Source organism: Peromyscus californicus, unplaced genomic scaffold (genome assembly GCF_007827085.1).
Source record: "Peromyscus californicus insignis strain IS unplaced genomic scaffold, ASM782708v3 Scaffold_17__1_contigs__length_78620276, whole genome shotgun sequence".
Lineage (NCBI taxonomy): Eukaryota > Metazoa > Chordata > Mammalia > Rodentia > Cricetidae > Peromyscus > Peromyscus californicus.
In genome coordinates, this window is record NW_026294469.1 from 51,178,952 (window position 1) to 51,200,216 (window position 21,265).

The following is a 21,265-nucleotide window of genomic DNA, read 5'->3' on the forward strand; positions in this document are numbered from 1 at the left end:
CAAAAAAGATGGATTCTGTTTGGTAATATAGTTTGTTAGTCTGTGAGACCTCAATATTGAGAGATTTATTAATGAACAGTATTTATTGATTCCTGTTATTTTGATGTTGTGGTGTGGGTGTCTTTTCCTTTCTTTTCATATACTATTCTTAGTTTATTCTGTACAAAGTAGAGAGGACAAGCTAACAGTAGAGTGAGAATTTCCACTCTCAAAGCTCATCCCTAGTGACACACTTTTTCAGGAAGGCCATACATACCTCTTAAACCTCACCTAACAGTACCAATATCTGTGGACCCAAGTATTCAAATGCCCGAGACTTTTGGAGACATTTCTCATTCAAACCACCACACCTATCTTAAGATTCTAGATTCTGGGGGGCTGGAGAGATGGCTCAGAGGTTAAGAGCACTGGCTGCTCTTCCAGAGGTCCTGAGTTCAATTTCCAGCAACCACATGGTGGCTCACAACCATCCATAATGAGATCTGGTGCCCTCTTCTGGCCTTCGGATGTATATGCAGACAGAACACTGTATACATAATAAATAAATCTTTAAAAAAAAAAAAGATTCTAGATTCTGAATGAGTGGATATTTAGACAAAAGTAAAAGTCAATTATATTTCTTAAATTCTTAGTTCCTAAGTCAACCACTAGTAACAATAATTGCCAGGTGGTGGGATATTTCTGTTATAAGTCAGAAGCTCATAGTTAACAGCAGTGAGTCTCAACCTGGGGGTCAAGACCTCTTTGGGGTTGAACGATCCTTTCACAAGGTCACATATCAGATATATGTATTACAGTTCTAAAGCAGTAGCAAAATAATTTTATGGTTGGGGGGTCACCACAACATGAGGAACTGTATAAAAGGTTCACAGCATTAGGAAGGTTGAGGACCACTGTTTAACAGCCTTCATCTTAATTACTACAAAAAGGAAGAGCAGTATTGGTTTTTATCGGGGCATACAATCAGGTTTAAGGTGCAAGTTAATTAAGCTGAACAGATCATCCTTCTGCATGGCCAAGGACAGTGATATGACCCTAAATTAAACAGTCAGTGGCAAAACTGATGGGCAAATTCTGATCTCACCTCCACACTCTTATTCTTTCTTTCTCTGAGTAAGAGACATCCATGAGGGTATCACTCCTCATCTCTCTCTGGTATTTTAATCCTCCAACAATGGGAAATGTAACATCGATTTAGGGATTTTGAAAGCTAAGCCTGGGTAACCCCATAACTTCCTACTCTGTAGTCTAGCTTTCATGGGAAGGATGTTTTCTCTTTCATTTTATGGCTTCCTTAAGTGAAATCAGTGGAGCAAAACATAGACAGAGAGACCTGGTGAGTTTAATTCAAGAGAGAAGTAGCAATCTCACTGTACTGACAGACAGTTGATCTCTTCACATGGAAGCTGACTTTAAACTATCAGTTTTCAGAAATGAATAGCAATCATTTCATTTATTAAGATGTTTATTTGCAACAAATATGACATTTCCCCCCACTGTTTGGATTCCTTTGTTGGTTTTGCATTTGGTTTGAAATTTGGGTTTGGCACAAGTGCCCATATAGTTTGCAAATTAAATGTCTCAAATTTCCAAAGAAATAATTTCCAGAATGAAGTAATGAAAAGAATAAGCAAGTGAAGGTGTTTCATTAGTTGCTAGTCACACTTTCCATATTTGACAAATGCAATATGACGACCAAATTCCCTAAAGAAAAGAGACAGAAAATTAGTTCCTTAAAGAAGGTGGACGTTGCTCTTAAATGCACTTTCACTGCCTCATAATAAAGTCCTGAAGTTGGGGATGTCTCTACAATTCCATGTGTGCCCACCTTTTCTGATCCTGGTGCCATGTCATATTTTACACATGCCTGATCTATGTGCTGATTACTCATAATGTGTCAACATAGTTTTTTGCATCTTGAGGCAGTATAGAGTAAAAAAAATACACTAGTTATATTTTATTTTGAACTTACCACTGATCAATACAAAAGAAGCACTCATTCTTGTAGGTTAAGCCATTTGTAGCGCAAACATATGCTACCACATCTGGACAGTATGCTTCATAGTCAGGATCTGTTGGGTAGTACATTTTGCATGGGGGCTGGAAACATGAACATGCCAGGAATAAGAGTTTATTTTCCCTCATTTATCGGTTACCTTCCACTTCTAACCCACATAGAAATAATATTAAATCCTACTAGCTGTATGTTTAAGGATTTCCTGTCTTCTGGACTTCCATTGGGTGAGTTTTTGTTTCTTTTTAATGTAGTGACTCCATGTGTCCCATAATCACTTGAATGATAATCATAATAGAATCCCTGCTAAAACCCAAGTGCAAGTTTTCCTTTGACCTTATCTCCATTCCAGTATGTTATTGTATAAGAAGTTAATGAGTAGACATATCTTTACTCAATAAGTGTTTGTGACCTTAGAGGGGAGAGGGTTCCCATGTAGTTGATAAGAATGAGGAATGTGTACAGAGACTAGAGATAAGTGATGTTTGTGACTGAGCAAGCAATGGTTATTTTGCTAAATGCTCAGCTATATTTAATCTGTGGTTTTTTTACTATAACATTTACTAAAAACATATTAATATGTTATAAGGATTATAATACATGGGAGGAAGTCCAGCCTAGAGAGATTAAGATGTGTGTCCAACCAAGGCCATGTGAAAATTTGTCAATGCATGTAGCTGGAGTTTTCTCCAGTCCCGCTCAGGCCCCTGCAGTTCTGCAGCCCATTTATAAAATAACCACTCAGAAGCTTATATTACTTATAAACCATATGGCCGTGGCAGGCTTCTTGCTATCTAGTTCTTATATCTTAAATTAACACATTTTTATTAATCTATAAGTTGCCGCGTGACTCATGGCTTACATCTGCTTCTCACAGCGGCTGACTCAGCCTCTCACTTCCCCTCCTTCTCCCCTCTCCTTGTCCCGCCTATACTTCTTGCCTGGCTACTGGCCAATCAGCACTTTATTTATTAACCAATCAGAGCAATGCATTCAGAGCATACAGAACATCCCACAGCAAATGCACTTCACCTCTGTGGAGTTTTAGACACCAGTGAAGAGAGTGATCAGTGAGAAGGAGAATCTAGAAGCGAGGAACTGAAGTTTACCTTAGGCCAGCTAGCAAGGTTACGTGATTTGATAAGTGCTGCAAATAAAGTACAAACACAATCGGTTAAAAGAAAAAGTGCATGATGGGATATGACCTCACCCACTAGTCACTCACTCTCATAAAGCCATGTAAAAAATTTAGAGCAACAGAATTTATAGGTGATATTCCTTTGTGGACTGCTTTATTTTATTTATTTATTTATTTATTTATTTATTTATTTATTTATTCATCTCTCTATTCTGTATATACTTTTCACAGTTCACACTTCATTTGCAAATTTGTTGCCTCAATGGGGGAACAGTACCGGGCTGCGTGTGTATCTCAGCTACATTGTCTGGCATGTGTGAGATCCTGGGTTCTGACTCCAGCATTGCAATATAAATAAATTAATCAATTAAATAAAAACAGTTTGGAGTTATATGAGGTATAATGTTATGTCCAGTAAGTTTCCTTTTTCTACAATTAGGACAATTATATGCATTTTCAGACTTCTATTAAATTGCATATGCTATATAAGGAGTGTATTCCTGCAGGCCCTGCTAAGATGCTAACTTAATTTGGGTACATGGATGGAGAACATGCAAGTAGAACAAGCATCTTGCTTTCAGGAGACTGACTCTGAGAGCAGGTTTGTCAGATGCTCTTGGTGCCCACAGACAGAGAACTGCTGTGTGAGAATGAACGAAGATGGGGCCTACCATGGTTCTGTTTCTATTTCAGGTGGCTTAAAAATACCATGCAGTATTTGAACTAGGAACAATAGTCCTAAATTACAAGGTATACCTCAGGACATAGGATTAGAAGTACAGCTCAGTAATAGCGTATTTGAACAACACGTGAAATGCCCTGAACTCACTGTGTGCCCTCACCAAAAGTCAAATACCACAAAAGTAAATGAAAAATAATGGAATGAAATATTGAAAAATTCATTCAGAAGAGGCAATATATGTGCATATATAACTCATGCACACACACACACACACACACACACACACACACACACACACACACACAAAACAAAGATACAGAAGCAAAATCTGTAAAAGACAGTCAACTTAATTCATGATAAGAGTTATTTAAAATTATACTAAAACGCCACTTATCACCTCTTACGTCAGCTCCTTAGAAAGAGGTGTTTTCATTCTTTAATAGTGAGAATACAAAAGCATTTGTTTATAAAGAGGAAGTTTGCAATATTGAACATGTAACATTTGAATTTACATTTAACTCATCACTCCCAATTCAAGACTTTCTTCTGAAGATACACCTCCAACAATACAAAAACTCATATGTACAGTATTATTTATTGAAGCACTATTTGCTGTTATACATTAAAATGAAATCTCTAGTAGAACAGTTGCCAAGTGGTTTGTTGCATCTACTCAGTGAAATTCTATATAACTGAACAACAGAAAGGAAGTCTATGAACTATGATCTCATGGACTTCCAAGATTCAACACAAGTTGGGAAAAGTAAGTTGTAAACAAATATCTATAGTATGCCATCTTCATGTAGGCGGCTAGAGGGTAGTGACGTGTAACTATTATTTGGATAAAAATCAACACAGGAAGCCCAGAGAATTGAAACTGAATACAAAGAAGACGGTGTGTGGGTAGAGAGGAAAAGATAATGGAATGGGGGCAAGCTAGCTCTTTGAATGTAGCTTTTTGTTCATTTTGCTTTCATTAAAAATCATTTCAAATTCGGGCTGGCAAAATGACCTAGGAAGTTCAAGCACCTGCTGCCCAAGCCTGAGGACCTGAGTTCAAACCACAGAGTGTACAGTGGAGGGACAGAGCTGATTCCTGAAAGTAGTTCTCTAGCCTCCACACATACGCATGGCCATAGCCACAGCCACAGCCACAGCCACACACACACACACACACACACAGTATACAAACACTCACACAAGAAACAAAAGAAACAATGACCTAAAACCTCCAGGTGAGCAGCAAAACTCCTGACAGGAAAGTTTACACTCAGATGACATCTGCAGGCAGTTAGGAGCTGGGAAACCCTTGACAAGGAACTCGACATACAGGTAAAAACTTCAGTTAGGATTTACAGCTTGGTGATGCAGAAAACAGACCGACAGAGGGCATTTTCCACTTGAAAAGTTCCCTTCCCTGCCCTGTAAGACCCTCAAGACTCTTGCACCTTGGTGCACGGCTTCTTTTCATGCCTGCCCTTCGTTGTTCTAATAAAGGACAATCTGCTTCTGTAGAGATTGATTCCCCCAATTAATTAATTAATGAATTTTGATGTTTTTGAGACAGAGTCTTTCTATGTGGCCCTGGCTGTCCTGAAACTCACTATGTAGACCAGGCTGACCTCAAACTCACAGAGATTCCCCTGTATCTTCCTTTAGAGTGCCTGGCATCCTTTTGTTTTATCTTCAAGTTGCCTTATTCAATACCTAACAACAACAACAACAATAATACAAGAAAAAATTAAAACAAAGAAAATTACTCTAAAATTGTTTTCTGATTTTTCCTGACCCATGCGTTATGCGGAAGTGTATTGTTTAGTTTTCAACTATCAGAGGACTTTTTAGAGTAACTTCCTTTGCTGGTAAAAAATTTGTCTTTCATGATCCATTATATATTTACTTATTGCTCAAACTTAAAATTTGCACAAAATAGCTCACAAAAATCACATTTCATCTTCTATGAAAAAGAACTCCATAAACTAGAATTCAATATTGTTCTAGTTTCATGTCTGTTGCTGTAACAAATATCCTGACCAAAAAAAAAAAAAAAAAAAAAAACCACTTTGGCAAGAAAGGCTTTATTTGGATCACAATTCTAAGATTTTAGTTGATCATTTCCGAGACATCAAGACAGGAAATCACCCAGTGCAGTCACATCACATCAATAATCAAAATCAGAGCAAGAATAAGTGCATCCTCATTTGCTTTGCCTTGCTCTCAGTGAGCTTTCTCTTCACATACTTTTCAGGACACCTTGCCTAGAGAATGGTGCCACCCACAATGGGCTGGGTCTTCATACATCAAGTAGCAATCAAGACACATACTGGCAAACTTAATGTAGATAGTTCCTCATTAAGACTCCCTTCCCAGGTGATTCTAGGTGTCATGTTAAGACTTAAAACTGACCAGTACAAATACATATTTAATTTTTCTTTAGAATGAAATTATTATCACTGAAATCCTATATTCAAGGATGATTTGAGTTAGTTCTACTATGTCCATTTTAGTGGGGAAAATGTTTTTCTTGAAATATGTTTTTTCTTCTCACTGTTTCTATTTGTTTTCACTTTTGTGGTATTTCCTTGATTCCCTTAGATTTTTAGGAAATATTTTAAAATATATTTATTTATGTGTTTATTTAAAAATTACAAATATGTCTGTGTGTGTGCGTGCTCATGCACACATGCGTGTTTGTGCACATTTTTTTTGTATAAATGTGCCACTATGTGCATGTGGAAATCAGAGGACAACTTACAGGAGTCAATTCTCTCCTTCCCCCATGGGTCCTGGGAATCAAACTCAGGTCATCAGACATGGTGACAAGCATTTTTACCCTGTAAGCCATCTGGACATCCATCATGCTGGTTCTACTTATTTATTACCTAGTACTAGCAACAGCACACATTTGAAGGTCAGAGGACAACTTGCAGGAGTTAGTTTGTTCTTCTACCATGTGAGTTTTGGGGCTTGAACTCAGGTCACCAGCCATGGGATCAAAAATCCTTATTTAATGAGCAATCTCATACCTCCCCATGACTGTCATTAGTTCATTTTTTTGTATGTGAGTTATAACATTGGTCCAAAAATAAAGACTGTGGAAATTAGCATAGCATTTTGATAGCATAGGACTAGATAAATAATGAAACAGAATTAAAAACCCAAAGACACACACAACTACGGAGAAATGAGTTTAAGAAAAGAGTAACAGGGCAATCCAGTTGAAAAGGAAGGGCCATCTTTTCAACAAGTGATGCTGAGACAATTAAGTACCTTTAAGGAAAAAATAGAACTGTGAACTATATTATATTACAGCATACAGAAAAACTAACTCAGTGTAGATGACAAACATAAACCAAGTTCAATACCATAAAAATTCCTGAAAGAAGCAATAAAGACAAACGTTAGTGATCTTAAAGGAAGCAAAGGTGACCTAGATATTACACTACAAGCATAATCCATGAAAAGAAAAACCGACTTCATCAAATTTCGAAACCTCTGCTCTTTGAAAGTCACTTAATAAAGCTCTAAAGCCTACCCACAGACTGGTAAACATTTCCAAGAAATATACCTGGCAGGGAACTTATGATCTAGACTGTGTTAAATCATTGGTTTTTTCTTGTACAATTCTCAGACACACACCAACAGCATTCACATAAAATGCCTGTGTTCTTCAGTGGCATTTCCCCCACTGTCGTATTTCAAAGAAATTTTTAATTCCACGTGGAAATGCATATCTATTCTAGGAAAAGGTATCATGTTCACACAATGTGTTACTTATAATGGGTACATTAAAGTGTTCTCTGCACTAGAAGACGTGGTTTGGTTCCAAACATAGAGCAGATTAGAATCTACAATGTAGAAAACAACGTTGATTTTTCCTCTTAGGAAAATACATTTTAATAATATGTCATTTGGACTAACATGCTCAACATTTCATATTTCAGAAAAACACTGATCCAAAGAACAAAAAAATGACTTTTTTTCTCTACAGCTTTAAGAAAATCAAATTTTTATCTCTAAGATTGCTCACCTGAAAAAGTAACATGTGTCAAAGTAGAGAGTAGCAGAGAAAGTGTGATCATTTGGTACAAGCAGCTGCTTCTCCTCATGTCTTCTGTTGTGAAGATTAAGAAAATGCCCATTAGTTTATTCCCAGTCAACTGTACAGATAACTTTCCTAACTCAAGGCCCTTGGGGATGCTGTATCGACACCAAGTTGGCCATGGTGGTCTCACACAGGCTCCAGGCACTTAGACGTGAGAGACTCTCTTTGCTCTGAAAGAGGACAGGAAAACTATACCAACAACCCCTTCTCCCCACCTCATGTGTGCCTGAAATTACATTCTAGAATAGAAATTAGGCTCCACACTTTCCAAGTCTATATCATCAGTTTCATCCTGCATTCCTGCTGTTTCTTCTCAAAATTGTAGCCAATGGCACACAAAGAACTGAGTGAGACCCACAATAACTGAAGCTTTTCTATTTTCACATGCAGAGAAAACTAAAGGAAGGTGTTGGAGGAAAACAAAATAAGCCAATCAACCGCTGACAACCCTACAATGGAAAGTGGGGATCTGAGATATGGGGAAACCAGACATACCACCACTGACCTTGTTTGACAAAGCATAAAGGAAACAAAAAGAAGTTACCTGAACGAACTTTCTGTTGTTAGCTTGAAGTCACAGCTGGCCTCAAGAGGAGCTGGCTAGGGGCTGGTGAAGCCATTGAGGTGGGTTCCAAACTTGGCATGAGTTTATTCTCAAGGCTGTTTCTGAATTTGATCCCTCTTTCAAGCCACCCCCTCAGATGTTTCACGCTTCAGCAGGCAAGGCCAGACCTGGGAGATCTGTGCTGTGGTTTCTGGTTATGAAACATAAGAAATAAAAGCATCCTAAATATCTAAGTTTGCAAAGTGGATTAATGACCTGTTACATTCCGGGCTAATTGGTAAATGTTCTTGGCAAATCGCAGCCTGTTCCCAGTCTTCCCACATTCCTCTGTCTTTACTTTTTAGAAGTCTTACCTGTTTTATACTCAAGCTTTGGTTTCTTTCTTTCTCTGCTAACCTAGGAAAGCCTAATATTCTTCTAATCAATAATATTTCCAGTGCTACTCTCTCAATTTCTGTATGTGTTGCCCTCAACAATACCTCAAGATAGGCAATCCAGAAAACTGACCTTTATCTAAAAAACATCACCTCACACTTTAAGCTTCTCTGGTGCCATTGGCACGTTCTGTTGTTTTGTGTCCTGGATGTGTCCAAGTCTCAGGGCCTGACACAGATAGTCCGTTGATGGGTCCATCAACCTGTTGAGACCTTGCTATTTTTCTCTGTCCTTCTTCTAAGTTGGAGTAAATTCGACTGTAATTTCTTTCAGACCTTAGTGGTGAAAGATAGAAAAAAAAATCTACACACTGAACTTGACAATCCCACTCTGCAAGAGATTCCCTAGAAAGCCTCTCGTTTAATGGCATATTGTTGTTAGGCTACCTAATGCACCTGCTTTTCTTTCTTTCCCACATCCCATCTGTACTTCTGTGAGTAGAGAATGTCACCTTTTTATTACTGAATGAACAAACAAACACAGGACACATGATCTACAACACTACTCCTTTCCCATCAAATTCTGGAAATCATGTCATCAAGTTTTTTCCTTCTGTTTCCATCCTTCACCTTATGTGGGTTAGCACGGGGGGCTGCTAGTTCATTGCTCCTCCTCTTCCTTCCTTCCTTTCTATAAGTTCTTTGAGAGTTTAGCTTCATACAACATGTTTTGATCATATTTACCTCCCTTTTAACAATTCTTTCCAAATCTACCTTATTTCCCTTCCTATCCAACTTTATGTCCATGTTTTTTCAACCCTTCAGAACAAAGTTCTGCCATTCAAATATCCCTGGATAGGGACCGTCCCTGAAACGTGATTGACTTACCAAGGGCTACACTCTTAGGAAAAAAAAACTGTTTCTCCCTCTCCCACCAGTTACCAATTGCCGTTTGCTCCATGGTTAAGGGTGGGAATGTATGCCCAACTTCCCTCTCCATGCTGGTATTTGGTTTGGATTGGGCTTGCTCAGGTTTTGTGCATGATGTCAAATTTCTGTGAGTTCATATGTATAGCTGCCCTGCTGTGTCCAAAAAAAGTTTCCTTTTAATAATCCATCACCTCTTTCTATCCCCTCTTCTGATATGTTGCCTGAGCATTAGAAGCAAGAGATGTGGAGTATCTGTGTTCCTTTTAGGGCTGAGAATTCTGTAGTCTCTTATTCTTTATTCTTTCCACATTTGCCTTGTGGGTCTCTGTGTTTATACCATCTACTGCAAACAGAAGTTTCTCAGATGAGTGTTAAAAGATTCACCGAAGGATGGGTATAATAATATGCCATTAGGAGTCACTTTAATACTATCCTCATTTAGTAGTATAATAGTATCAGATTCTCCCCTAAGGCCTATAACCTGTCTAGACATAGATTTTTGGCCCAATATTTGTGCCATATGTGGGTTTTATCTTGTAGAGTATTGCTGTGGAATAATCCTCTTGTATACTGTAAATATTTGTCACTCGAATTGTTTTAATAAAATGCCAATTGGCCAGTAGCCAGGCAGGAAGTATAGGCAGATCAATCAAACTAAGAATGCTGGGAAGAGGAAGGGCAGAGTCAGTAGTTGCCAGCCTGATGCAGAGGAAGCAAGATGAGAATGCCGTATTGAGAAAAGGTACCAAGCCATGTGGCTAAACATATATAAGAATTATGGGTTAACTTAAGTGTAAGAGTTGTTAGTAATAAGCCTGAGCTACCAGCTGAGCAGTTATTATTAATATAAGCCTCTGTGTGGTAATTTGGGAAGCAGCTGCTGGATATTTGGGAGTTGCTGATGGGACAGAAACTTCCTCCTACAGAGTGTGACTTAAATCCATTTAGAAAATGGTTGGTTACTCCCATGATGCTCCTGCCACTATTGCACCAGTGGTCATGTCTTCCCAAATCTTATTCACTGTTGTAGCTAACAAGGTTTACAGCAGGGCATGAATGATGATGATTTCTCTACTCTGGTAGCTTCTATAGCATCTTCCAACATTATTAAAGATATCTTACAGGTATGAAGCTTCCAGGTCTGTACTAGTTTTATTATACCATGAGCTCACAACTCAAGTGGTGGTATCTTCAACACTAAGGTTTTATTTTCATGTTTTGAAGGGTAACTAAGAGCAATTACAATAGCCTGTAATATTTTTTGGAGAGTGGTCTATAGGCCCTCATTGACCAACAATTCCAAAAGAAGTAACCTATTCCTGGCTTTTTAAATGTTAGCTTTTGGTGTTAGCTTCAGGTGTTGCAGGTTTCCATGTCTTCTTTGAAAGGTCTTCAGTGTTATTTATCCTTCATCATACTCCCTCCTCCATCCTACCCTCTGCTGTGAATATTCCTAAGTTTTCCTATTTAATTATTTCATGTTTTACCTTTTATACCAGTGATTTATAACTCCCCTATCTTGAAAGTCTCTCCCATGGCCACTTAGTAATTCCCTGACCTCTGTGGGTATTCCCAATCAAACAAACATATCTGAAGATTCAAAGCTAACATCCTCAGATGAGAGAAAATATGGGATGTTTATCTTTTTGTGTCTGGGTTACCTCACTCAGAATGATTGCTTTTAGATCCATCCACTTATCTACAAATTTCATAATTCATTTTTAATAGTTGACTAATATTCCATTGTGAAAATATACCACATTCTCATTACCCATTCAGCAGTTAATGGATATATAGATTGTTTTCATTTTCTGGCTATCATGCATAGAGAAGCAATGAATATGGATGAACATGTATTTTTATGATATAATATAATATGGAGTTCTTTGGGTATATACCCGAGTAGTATAGTTGGATAATGTAATAGATCTAATTTTATCTTTTTGAGGAACCACTACAGTGGTTTTCATAATGGTTGGACCAATTTTCTTTCTCAACAGCAGTGAATACATATTACTCTTTCCTCATATTCATGCCAGCATTTGTTATCATTTGTAGTTTTGACCTTAGCCTTCGAGAGGCAATCTCCAAGTATTTTTAATTTGCATCTCTCCTGTGGCTAAGAATGATAAACCTTTTAAAAGTGTTCTTCAGTTATTTCTATTTTATCTTTTGATGACTTACTGTTTAGTTCTATACCTTATCATTTAATTGGATTTCTTATCTCTCTCTCTCTCTCTCTCTCTCTCTCTCTCTCTCTCTCTCTCTCTCTCTCTCAGTTCTTTATATATTCTAGATTATAACTTTCTGACAAATGTTTGCCTGGTAAACATTTTTTCCATTCTCTAGATGGCCTCCCTAATGGGGCAATGGTGTTCTTTGCTATACAGAAGATTTTTACTTTCATTAGGTCCCATTGACCAGTTGTTGATTTTAATGTTTGCACTTCTTAGGGTCATTTCCAGAGAGTTCCTTCCTCTTTCTAGAAGGTCAAGAACATTCCCTGTATTTTTCCTCTATTAGGTCCAGGGTATCAGGTCTTATGTTGATAGAGTTGATCTAGTTGGAGCTGAGTTTTGTGCAGGGGGAGAGATAGTGAAAGGGTTTCATTCTTCTGTGTGTAGCTTACACAGCTAGAGCAGGACCATTTGTTGAAGATGATATTTTCCCTGCAATGTGCACTGTTAGCCTACTTGTCAAAAATCAAGTGGCTGTAGAAGTGTGTGGGCTGTATGTTGGTCCTAAATTCTAATCTACTGATCAAAGAATATGTTTTTATGCCAGCATCATGCTATGTTCATTACTATAACTCTGTAGTATAACTTGACATCTGGATGATACCTCTACCAGTTTGGTTGTTGTTATTGTTGTTCAATATTGTTTTGGTCATCGTGGGTCTCTTGTATTTCCATATGAAATTTAAGATAATTTTTCAGTTTCTGTAAAGAATTGCATTAGAATTTTGATGAGAATTGTATTGACTCTGAATTATTTTGGTAAGATTCCATATTCACAATATTAATCATACCTATCCATGAGCATGTGAAGTGTTTTTCAGTATCTTAAATTTTCCATTATATAAATCTTTCACTTCCTTGTTTAGACATATTTGAAGATGTTATTTTTGAGGCTATTGTGAATGGTATTGTTCTTGATTTCCTTCTTGGTATGTTTGCCATTTGTATACAGGAAGGTTACTGATTTTTGTGTGTTAATTTTGAATCCTGCTTGTTGAATGTATTTGTCAGGTGTAGGAGTTTTCTGGTGCAGTCTGTAGAATGTTTTATGTGTAGAATCATATCATCTGCAAATGAACACACTTTGACTTCTCCCTTTCCTAGGCTTTAAATGGTTTTTTTTGAGATTATAATGTAACCACATCATTTCCTCCTTTTTCTCCTCCCATATATCCCTCCTTTGTCTTTTTCAAATTCATGGCTTCTTTTCTAATTAATTGTTGTTTTACACACACACACACACACACACACACACACACACACACACACACACAGAGAGAGAGAGAGAGAGAGAGAGAGAGAGAGAGAGAGAGAGAGAGAGAGAGAGAAAGTTATGTTGATGAGACTTTATGGGTACAGTTTCTGACATTCCTAGGAAACACATCTCACAGCAAGCTCCCTGTTCTTCTGGCCCTTACAATCTTTCCAGCCCCCTTCTTCTATGATCCTTAGGTGTGGGAATTGTATTGTAGATATATCCATTTCTTGGTAAGGGATGAAGACTATACTTACTTGTGGATTTAAGGACACATATTTAGAATGTATTTACGGGTCATGATGGTTTAGTAAAGTACTGGTTGTACAATCTCCTCCAATATCCATTACTTCATTAACCTTTTTTCCAGTAGCAAGCATGGGTTCCCTCTTGTCTTAAGACCAGACAGCTGTTGGTTACCATCAAGTATGAGTACTGATATCAGGGTTATCATGCCATGCTGGTTATTGGGCTCATAGTCACCAAAGTTGGGTAGGACTGCTTCTTTCTTTCTTTGGATACTGCCGAGGGCTGTGGGAGCATACAGCAGGTGACTACTAGTGTTTGACAAGTCGACACACCGGATGTATAACTCCCTGTTAGGGAGCCCCAGCTGGCAAAGATGTGGGGTCACTGGCTGTGGAAATAGGTTATTTTCTGTCTGTAACTTCCTCATGTACCACCATTATACCTCCCTATGAGAACAACTGTGGGGCGCTTTCCACAGCCCTTTGGTAGTGTGTTTTACATCTCTGGGCACACATTTGGCTGTGGGTTTCTGTTTAAGCTGTATAATTTTGATGACCAGAAATATTACCAGAATATTCTTCTTTACTGAGACAGGAAAGTAACAGTATTCTCAGTCTCAAAGACAGCCTTTTACACATTTTGCAACAACCTTAGAACTAGTCCAAAACAGACCAAGCTGCCCCTGCAGAAAATACACAAAGACTAATTTCCAGCTGTTATTTATTGCTAAATCAAGGCCAGGCTGTCTACATCAAGACATTGTAGATGTATCCAACCTTCTTATTAAATAATAAACACAGAACCAATGCAAAGAAGAAAGCCAAGAGGTCAGAGCTAAGAGCTAAAACCTTACCCTTCCTCCTGAGGTGGTCCTACCTCTCCGAACCAGAGCTACCCCTGTGTTAAAGTCTTTATATAGAGTTCCTGTCCTGCCTTCTCATTGGTTGTAAACCCAACCACATGACCGCCTCCTCACAGCCTGTCTGTATAGGCCTCCAGGTTTTCCATGATTGGTATTAAGATTAAAGGCATGTGTATCCAATAATGGCTGTATCCCTGAACACACAGAGACTTACCCAGCTCTGCCTACCAAGTGCTGGAATTACAAGCGTAAGCTACCACTGCCCTGCTTTCCTATGGCTTGCTAATAGCTCTGACCCCCAGGCAACTTTATTTATTAACATACAAATAACATTTTAATACAAATAAAATATCACCATAAGACATAGTCCTTGCAGTAGCTCCCTCTCTGCACGTACCCTGACTACTCAAGGTTCAGCCAGCTGTTTCATGTCTGGGACCCTTCACCCACTTAGAGCTACATGTAAGGGTCAGTGTGACATTACTAGCCTAAGAGAAACTAAATAACTTACCTTGTGTTTTGAGAACGGGTAGGGCCCTGAAAATGTAAGTTACAATTGTCCAGAGTTTGGCTGAGCGAGAACAGCAGTGGCGGCGGTGTGGAGAGAGGCGGCTGTGTAGAGCTGTGAGAGCCGCTGCAGAATGTGAGTGAAGTGTGTGTGTGTGTGTGTGTGTGTGTGTGTGTGTGTGTGTGTGTGTGTGTGTTGAGTGAGAGATGAAGAAGCATGAGAGAAGTGTGAGGAAGTGAGTAGGTGATAGAGTGAGTGAGTAAAGAGTGAGTGAATAATGTAGAAGTATGTGTGTGTGTGAGTAAGTATGAGAGAGGGCTGTGTGAAAGAGCTGCTGCTACATGGAGGAGCTGTGCCTAGGAACTGTGTAAAGTGCTGTACCATGAGAGAGTTATGTAAATGAGATGTGTGAAGATTTGTGATTGTGTGGAGGCAAGGAAGATGAAGCTGTATAGAAAAGAGATATAGAAGAGAAATGTGTGTAAAAGATAGATGTGTAGACATGCGAAAACAGATGTAACTGTGTAGAGAGATGTATGGCTGTATGTATGTACATAAAGAAAAACATGTAGCTGTATGTATAGCAATGTGGAGATATATAGCTGCATGAAGACAGAGTCAGAGACCACTCTTAAGATGAAGTAAAAGAGAAAGTTAACATCAGAAAGCATGTGTTTTCCTATGTATTACCAGTCAGATGGAAACTTATTTGTAAATAGCCTCAGATAGAAAAAGTCTAGCTCTTGCTGCCTTTGTGGATTTTCTTGCATTACCCTGGAGATGGCCTTGGAGGAGGCTTTCTAATAGGCCCCTGATAGGTGTTTTCTGATACCAAGAAAGCTAGTTCTCAAGGAAGAAGCATTTCAGTCCATTTCAGTCCAGGGGCTTCTGAACCACATTTCTGAAGTACATGTGTCTTCAGCAATAGGTACTTAGCTTCCACCTCTCAGGGGCAGGCAAAAGCAGAAGGAATATTCTAATGTTTAGATTCTTTTGGACAACCTTGACCAACAACCTAAAAGAGGGTTCTCACGCCCAGTGTTGGGGTTTCTGTTTGATTTTTAGGTATCGTTGTCAACTTGTTTGTTTTCTAATAAGAGAGAGAAAGAAAGGGTGTGGATTTGGGTGAGTTTGGACATATGGAAGATCTGGGAAGAGTTGAGAAAAGGGAAAAAATAATAAGACTATAGTGCATAAAAAATCTATTTTCAGTTAAAAGAACTAAAAAAAAGAAGTTTCCATTCAAAGAGATAGAAATGAGCAAAATGCACAGAGATAATTAGAAAGATAACCACAATTAGTAAAATAGATTTAATAAATAATAAGACAAAGTCAAGATCCTTTAAAAAAAAGCTAAATTGATAAGGAAAATAGTTACAACAGACTGGAAAGCAAGAAAATCATTGAAATACAGAAAATTAGAAAAATATAAAATTGTATACATTCTATACTTTATTAAAAACAGATTTGAAGTTCCATAAGAAATTAATGCTTTTACAAAAATGTAATTTATCAAATTTAACCACATTGCACATATAAAATTTAAATGCATATAAAACCGATAACAAACCTTGCTCAAATCATTTTGATGATTTATTGTAGTGATTAAAAGAAAACTCATAGCCTTTATAGCGTATACCATCAAAAAAATTTAAATGTTACATCTCCATTCAAGAGCTGGAAATAACAAATGACTAAACAGAAAAGCACAAAGATAATTAGAAAAATTAAAAAACACAATTAGTTTAAAAAATCAATAAATAGTATGTCAAAATCAGGGTCCTTTAAAAAAAATAAATCAGCCGGGCGGTGGTGGCACACGCCTTTAATCCCAGCACTCGGGAGGCAGAGCCAGGCGGATCTCTGTGAGTTCGAGGCCAGCCTGGGCTACCAAGTGAGTTCCAGGAAAGGCGCAAAGCTACACAGAGAAACCCTGTCTCGAAAAACCAAAAAAAAAAAATAAAAATAAATAAATAAATAAATAAATAAATAAAAAATAAATCAATACTGCATACTTCAGTCCTGACGTGTAGACAATAAGTTTCTAGTACAATGGTCACATGACTGTTATAGAGTAACTAACTACTTTCTGATTTTAAAAGTATATCCATTTAAAAAGTATAAATGTCTTCTAAGGTAAATCCAACAAACAATGAACAGGGCCCTTAAAAGATCTTACTAATAAAAACAAACCCAGAGCCAGGTATTGGGGTGAACGCTGAATGATCAGAGAAACAGAATGAGCCATATCCAACCTCACCTTGCCAATTCCTCAGCTGACCTTGTTTCCTCAGACTGAAAGCCTCTGAGTCCTCATCCAAATGGATCTCAGCTGAACTGCTGCTAAAAGCTAAAAGCTTAACCAGGCTCTAGTTCCTGGTCCTCACGCCTTATATAACTTTCTGCTTCCTACCATTACTTCCTGGGATTAAAGGCGTGTGTCACCATGCCTGGCTGTTTCCAGTGTGGCTTTGAACTCACAGAGATCCAGATGTATCTCTGCCTTCCAAATGACAGGATTAAAGGTGTGTGTGCCACCATTTTCTGGCCTCTATGTCTATCTAGTGGCTATTCTGTTCTCTGACCCCAGGTAAGTTTATTAGGGTGCACAATATATTTGGGGATACAATATCACCACAGGGCCCCAGAATTTCAAAAGAGAATTCAACATGAAGTTGGGTTAATATGGAGGGTGGGAAGATCTGAGAGCAATTAGGAGAAAGAAAAGTATAAAACTATATTATATGAAATTCTCAACTTTTCAAAACATTAAAAGAAGAAATCATTCAACCTTTATAACCAGAGAGCTCAATATCATAGAAATAGTTTTGAGAATGGAAAAATTAAGAAAATTTTATATGCAAATGAAGCAGATACAATTTACATTTGATAAAAAGTGTACCATAATAACATTTTAACCTAACATATGTATTATTAATAAGATAGTAGGGGAAGAGGGTGGGAAGTGAGAGAATATGAGAAAAGAGACAGCTATTTTTAAGGGGCATTTGAGGGGTGGTAAGGAAACCTAATACAGTAGAAGCTTCCTAAAATATATACATATATGAAGATAATCTAACTGAATAAAAAAATAATGGAGGAGACAGAGCACCAACCTGAATTCTCTCATCACCAAATGAAGCTTCCAGTAACAGCAATGAGCAACATCTAACTGAGTTGCTTGCCAAAGGGGTCCCATGGGTGCCCTCAAACAACCCAGGTTGTTGCCAAGACTATAGGTTGCTCTCTACACACTGATGGCAAGGTCCCATCACTGAAGACAACAGCTACACAACTCACTGAATATGGAGAAGTTGAGCGGGTGCCTACATAGAACCTTCACTTGTATGTTCTAGTGTCTTTGGTACAGGAAGGTACTCGAGAAACATAAGCACCAACCCAGTCACAAACCATTGGATTGATAATAGTGTCCTGCCTGTTAGGTGCTAGGACAATGGTGGCACAAAGCTTGTAGGAGTAACCAACAAAGACCTCATTTGACCTAAGGGACACTCCACAAAATGGAACACATACCCAACACTGCTGGTGTGGCCAAGAACCCGAGACTACATAGCCCAGGGACCTAGGATAAAACTAAATTCTAAAAACAAGCAAATGTAGCAATAAAATACTCCTTGACATTCTGCTTTATTCATAGATCAGTGCCTTGCTCAGCCATCATCAGAGAAGCTTCTTCCTGCAGCAGATGGGAACAAACACAGAGACCCATAGTCAAAAATTACGGAGAGAATGAGAGAGACCTCGGAACACTCTGCCCTAAACTGGATGTCTCCATCAACTCCCTCCCCTCAAGATCAGGGAGCCCTGAGAAGAGGAGGCAGAAAGAGTATGAGAGCCAGAGGGAATAGAGAACACCAAGAAAATAAGGCACTCCAAATAAACATGATCAAAGCTCATATGAACTCACAGAGCCTGATATGGCATGCACAGAGTGTGTACTAGGTCTTTTGGGTATATATTATGGCTTCTGCTTTAGTGATTTTATGAGATTCCTGAATGTGCAAATGAGTGAGTCTCTGCATCTGTATCTGGTTCTTGTGCCCTTTGGGGAGACTCTTTTCCTTCTGTTTGTTTTGTCTAATTCCAATGGGTTGGGTTTTGTTTTATCTTACTCTATTTTATTTTATCATTATCCCTTAGAAGCCTGTTTGTTTTCTAATGAGAGATAGAAAGGGAGTGGATCCAGAGGGGAGGGGAGCTGGGCAGGTGGGGGCTTGGGGGGGGTTTACTGGGAGTAGTGGAGGGAGGAGAAACTGTGATCAGGATATATTGTGTGAGGAAAAAAATCTATTTTCAATAAGTGGAAAAAAGGAAAAAAATTCTACTTTCCAATAAATCTTGACCTTATCTTCTACCCCAAAATAAAATAAAATTTTAACCTAACATAGCTTGTATTTTTGAATAAAATATTAGTAAACAAAATTAAAAAAATTTAATGACTTAGCATGATTTATTTGTTGTTTTACATGGTTCAGTTAGTATTAGGAAGAAATCCACAAGCATAACCTATATTAATAATTTTAGTAAAATAATCACGTGATTATATATCTATAAATGTTATGAAGGGAGTTGATAAATTTCTAATAATATCTATAAAATCCAAACTGGATGGACCCTTTTCTATCACAATGAAAATGCATTATTAATCAACATCTTGCTTAAGGCATTTACTCTAAATTTTAAAAAAGAAGGAAAAGAGGCAAAGATGTCCACTATCTCCAATACCATATTTGAGAATTTATCAAGGGCCCTACAATTAAAAACACAAAAATAAAGTTTCAAAATTGCATATTATGCCAAAAATATAACAATATAATGGGAAGATCAATAGTCATTAAAAATCAAATCATAGGATGAAGGGGAGCCCTAATCCAAGAGGAAGAGGTCATGAAAAGTTATATGAAAGTCTACTATCTACAGCCCAACTTAAAAACATGGAGGGGTAGTGGAGAGCATAGAGAGGAGAGGACAGACCATTGAGAATTAAAGGATTGAGCAAGAATGGAGGCAGGACAGATGAGTACAGTGGGTGGGTCAACCAAGACTAATGGTGCATGAAAGCCTGATGAAACTCACTAATTAGTAAGCGAATCTCAAAATGGCACTTTTAGGGGAAATGTTTCAATGGAATAACTCTGCATGGGTGGACAATGTGTCTCCCAGAAGACATGGGTCATTAATGAAAATCCCAATACAAGGCATGAGATACCTCCCTATTTGTTATTGGTCACAGAGGCCCCAGAGGTCTACAAAAATACAAGCTATTGCTAGTGTCTTGAAATATCCAAAAATAACCAGATAGTAAGATCCTATAGCTAAAGACACCACACACTTTATAAAAGAAGGAAATCAAACTCAAGTGAACAGGAAACTTGCTCCCAGATGACCAGCTTTCATAGTTCTGGAAGGTGTTGTAAAGGCTGAAGGGGGAGAAAAGAGATCTGTGGTCTAGCTCTGCCCTGAATCATGAATATTTCAGTACTTATGTGCCAGATAAGGTGTCTTCTGGTGTAACCGTGGAACGACTCTCATGGAGTTACTAACTACTTTCTGGTTGGATTTAAAGTCTGCTCTTCAGGAAGAAATTTCATGTCCAGTACTCGAACCCTGGTCAAAAGCCCATAGCTGTGGAGGTCCCATGGAGCATACTATTGTTATTTTGCGGCCTGACCACAATGTCCAATTGCCTTATGAATATTTATGCTTATACCCATAGGCATGGACTGTTCTTAACCTGGTTCCGAGGGGTTTCTCTTGGCAGTGGTCCACAGTCAATCAGCCCTAAAGGAGCTGGCTACATTTATCTCACCACCACCAAGGCTCAGGGAACACTGTACAAGAGGAGGTGGAAAGATAATGCAAGAGCTGGGGGATACAGAGCACACTGTGAAGTGCTGTCTTCTGGACATAGCCCAGCTACCACCATCATGATCTCATAGCAGCTCTGGTTACCTGAAGAAGACCCACACAAGATCAAGCAAGCCAAAACTCTAGCATGGAAGTGTTGATAATCTTCCAGCCCTGCCATATACTGAGGATCTATTGGCAGTAGATATTTGCTGGAGGAGGGAGCATCATTCTTTTTTGAGGATGTGGCTACTGATAAGTTTTCCACGCTCCAAATGTTGGCCCCGTACTGATATACATGAGGTTAGCACTAACTGGACTTTGTGTGTTAGTTTTAAAAGTAAAAAAGAAGAAGAAAACCCAATCACACAAGACATGAAGTTGTGAGTGGTACAACCTGAGAGGTACATTTCAGGAATTAGAAGGGAGGAGACAGATATGATCATAGTTTATTGCATACATATATGAAACTCTCCAA

At 38.3% G+C, this 21,265-nt stretch overlaps 1 protein-coding gene across 1 annotated transcript; it reads right to left on the reverse strand.

Moving 5' to 3' along the window:
• Positions 1–1,655: 1,655 nt before the first annotated feature.
• On the reverse strand, positions 1,656–7,943 carry Spink13 (serine peptidase inhibitor Kazal type 13). Its single transcript, XM_052741479.1, has 4 exons — positions 7,865–7,943; positions 3,124–3,161; positions 1,973–2,100; positions 1,656–1,704 (listed from the first exon to the last, which is right to left on the reverse strand). The coding sequence occupies exons 1-4, from the start codon at positions 7,941–7,943 to the stop codon at positions 1,656–1,658; spliced, it is 294 nt and encodes a 97-aa protein (XP_052597439.1).
• Between the last annotated feature and the right edge of the window lie 13,322 nt (positions 7,944–21,265).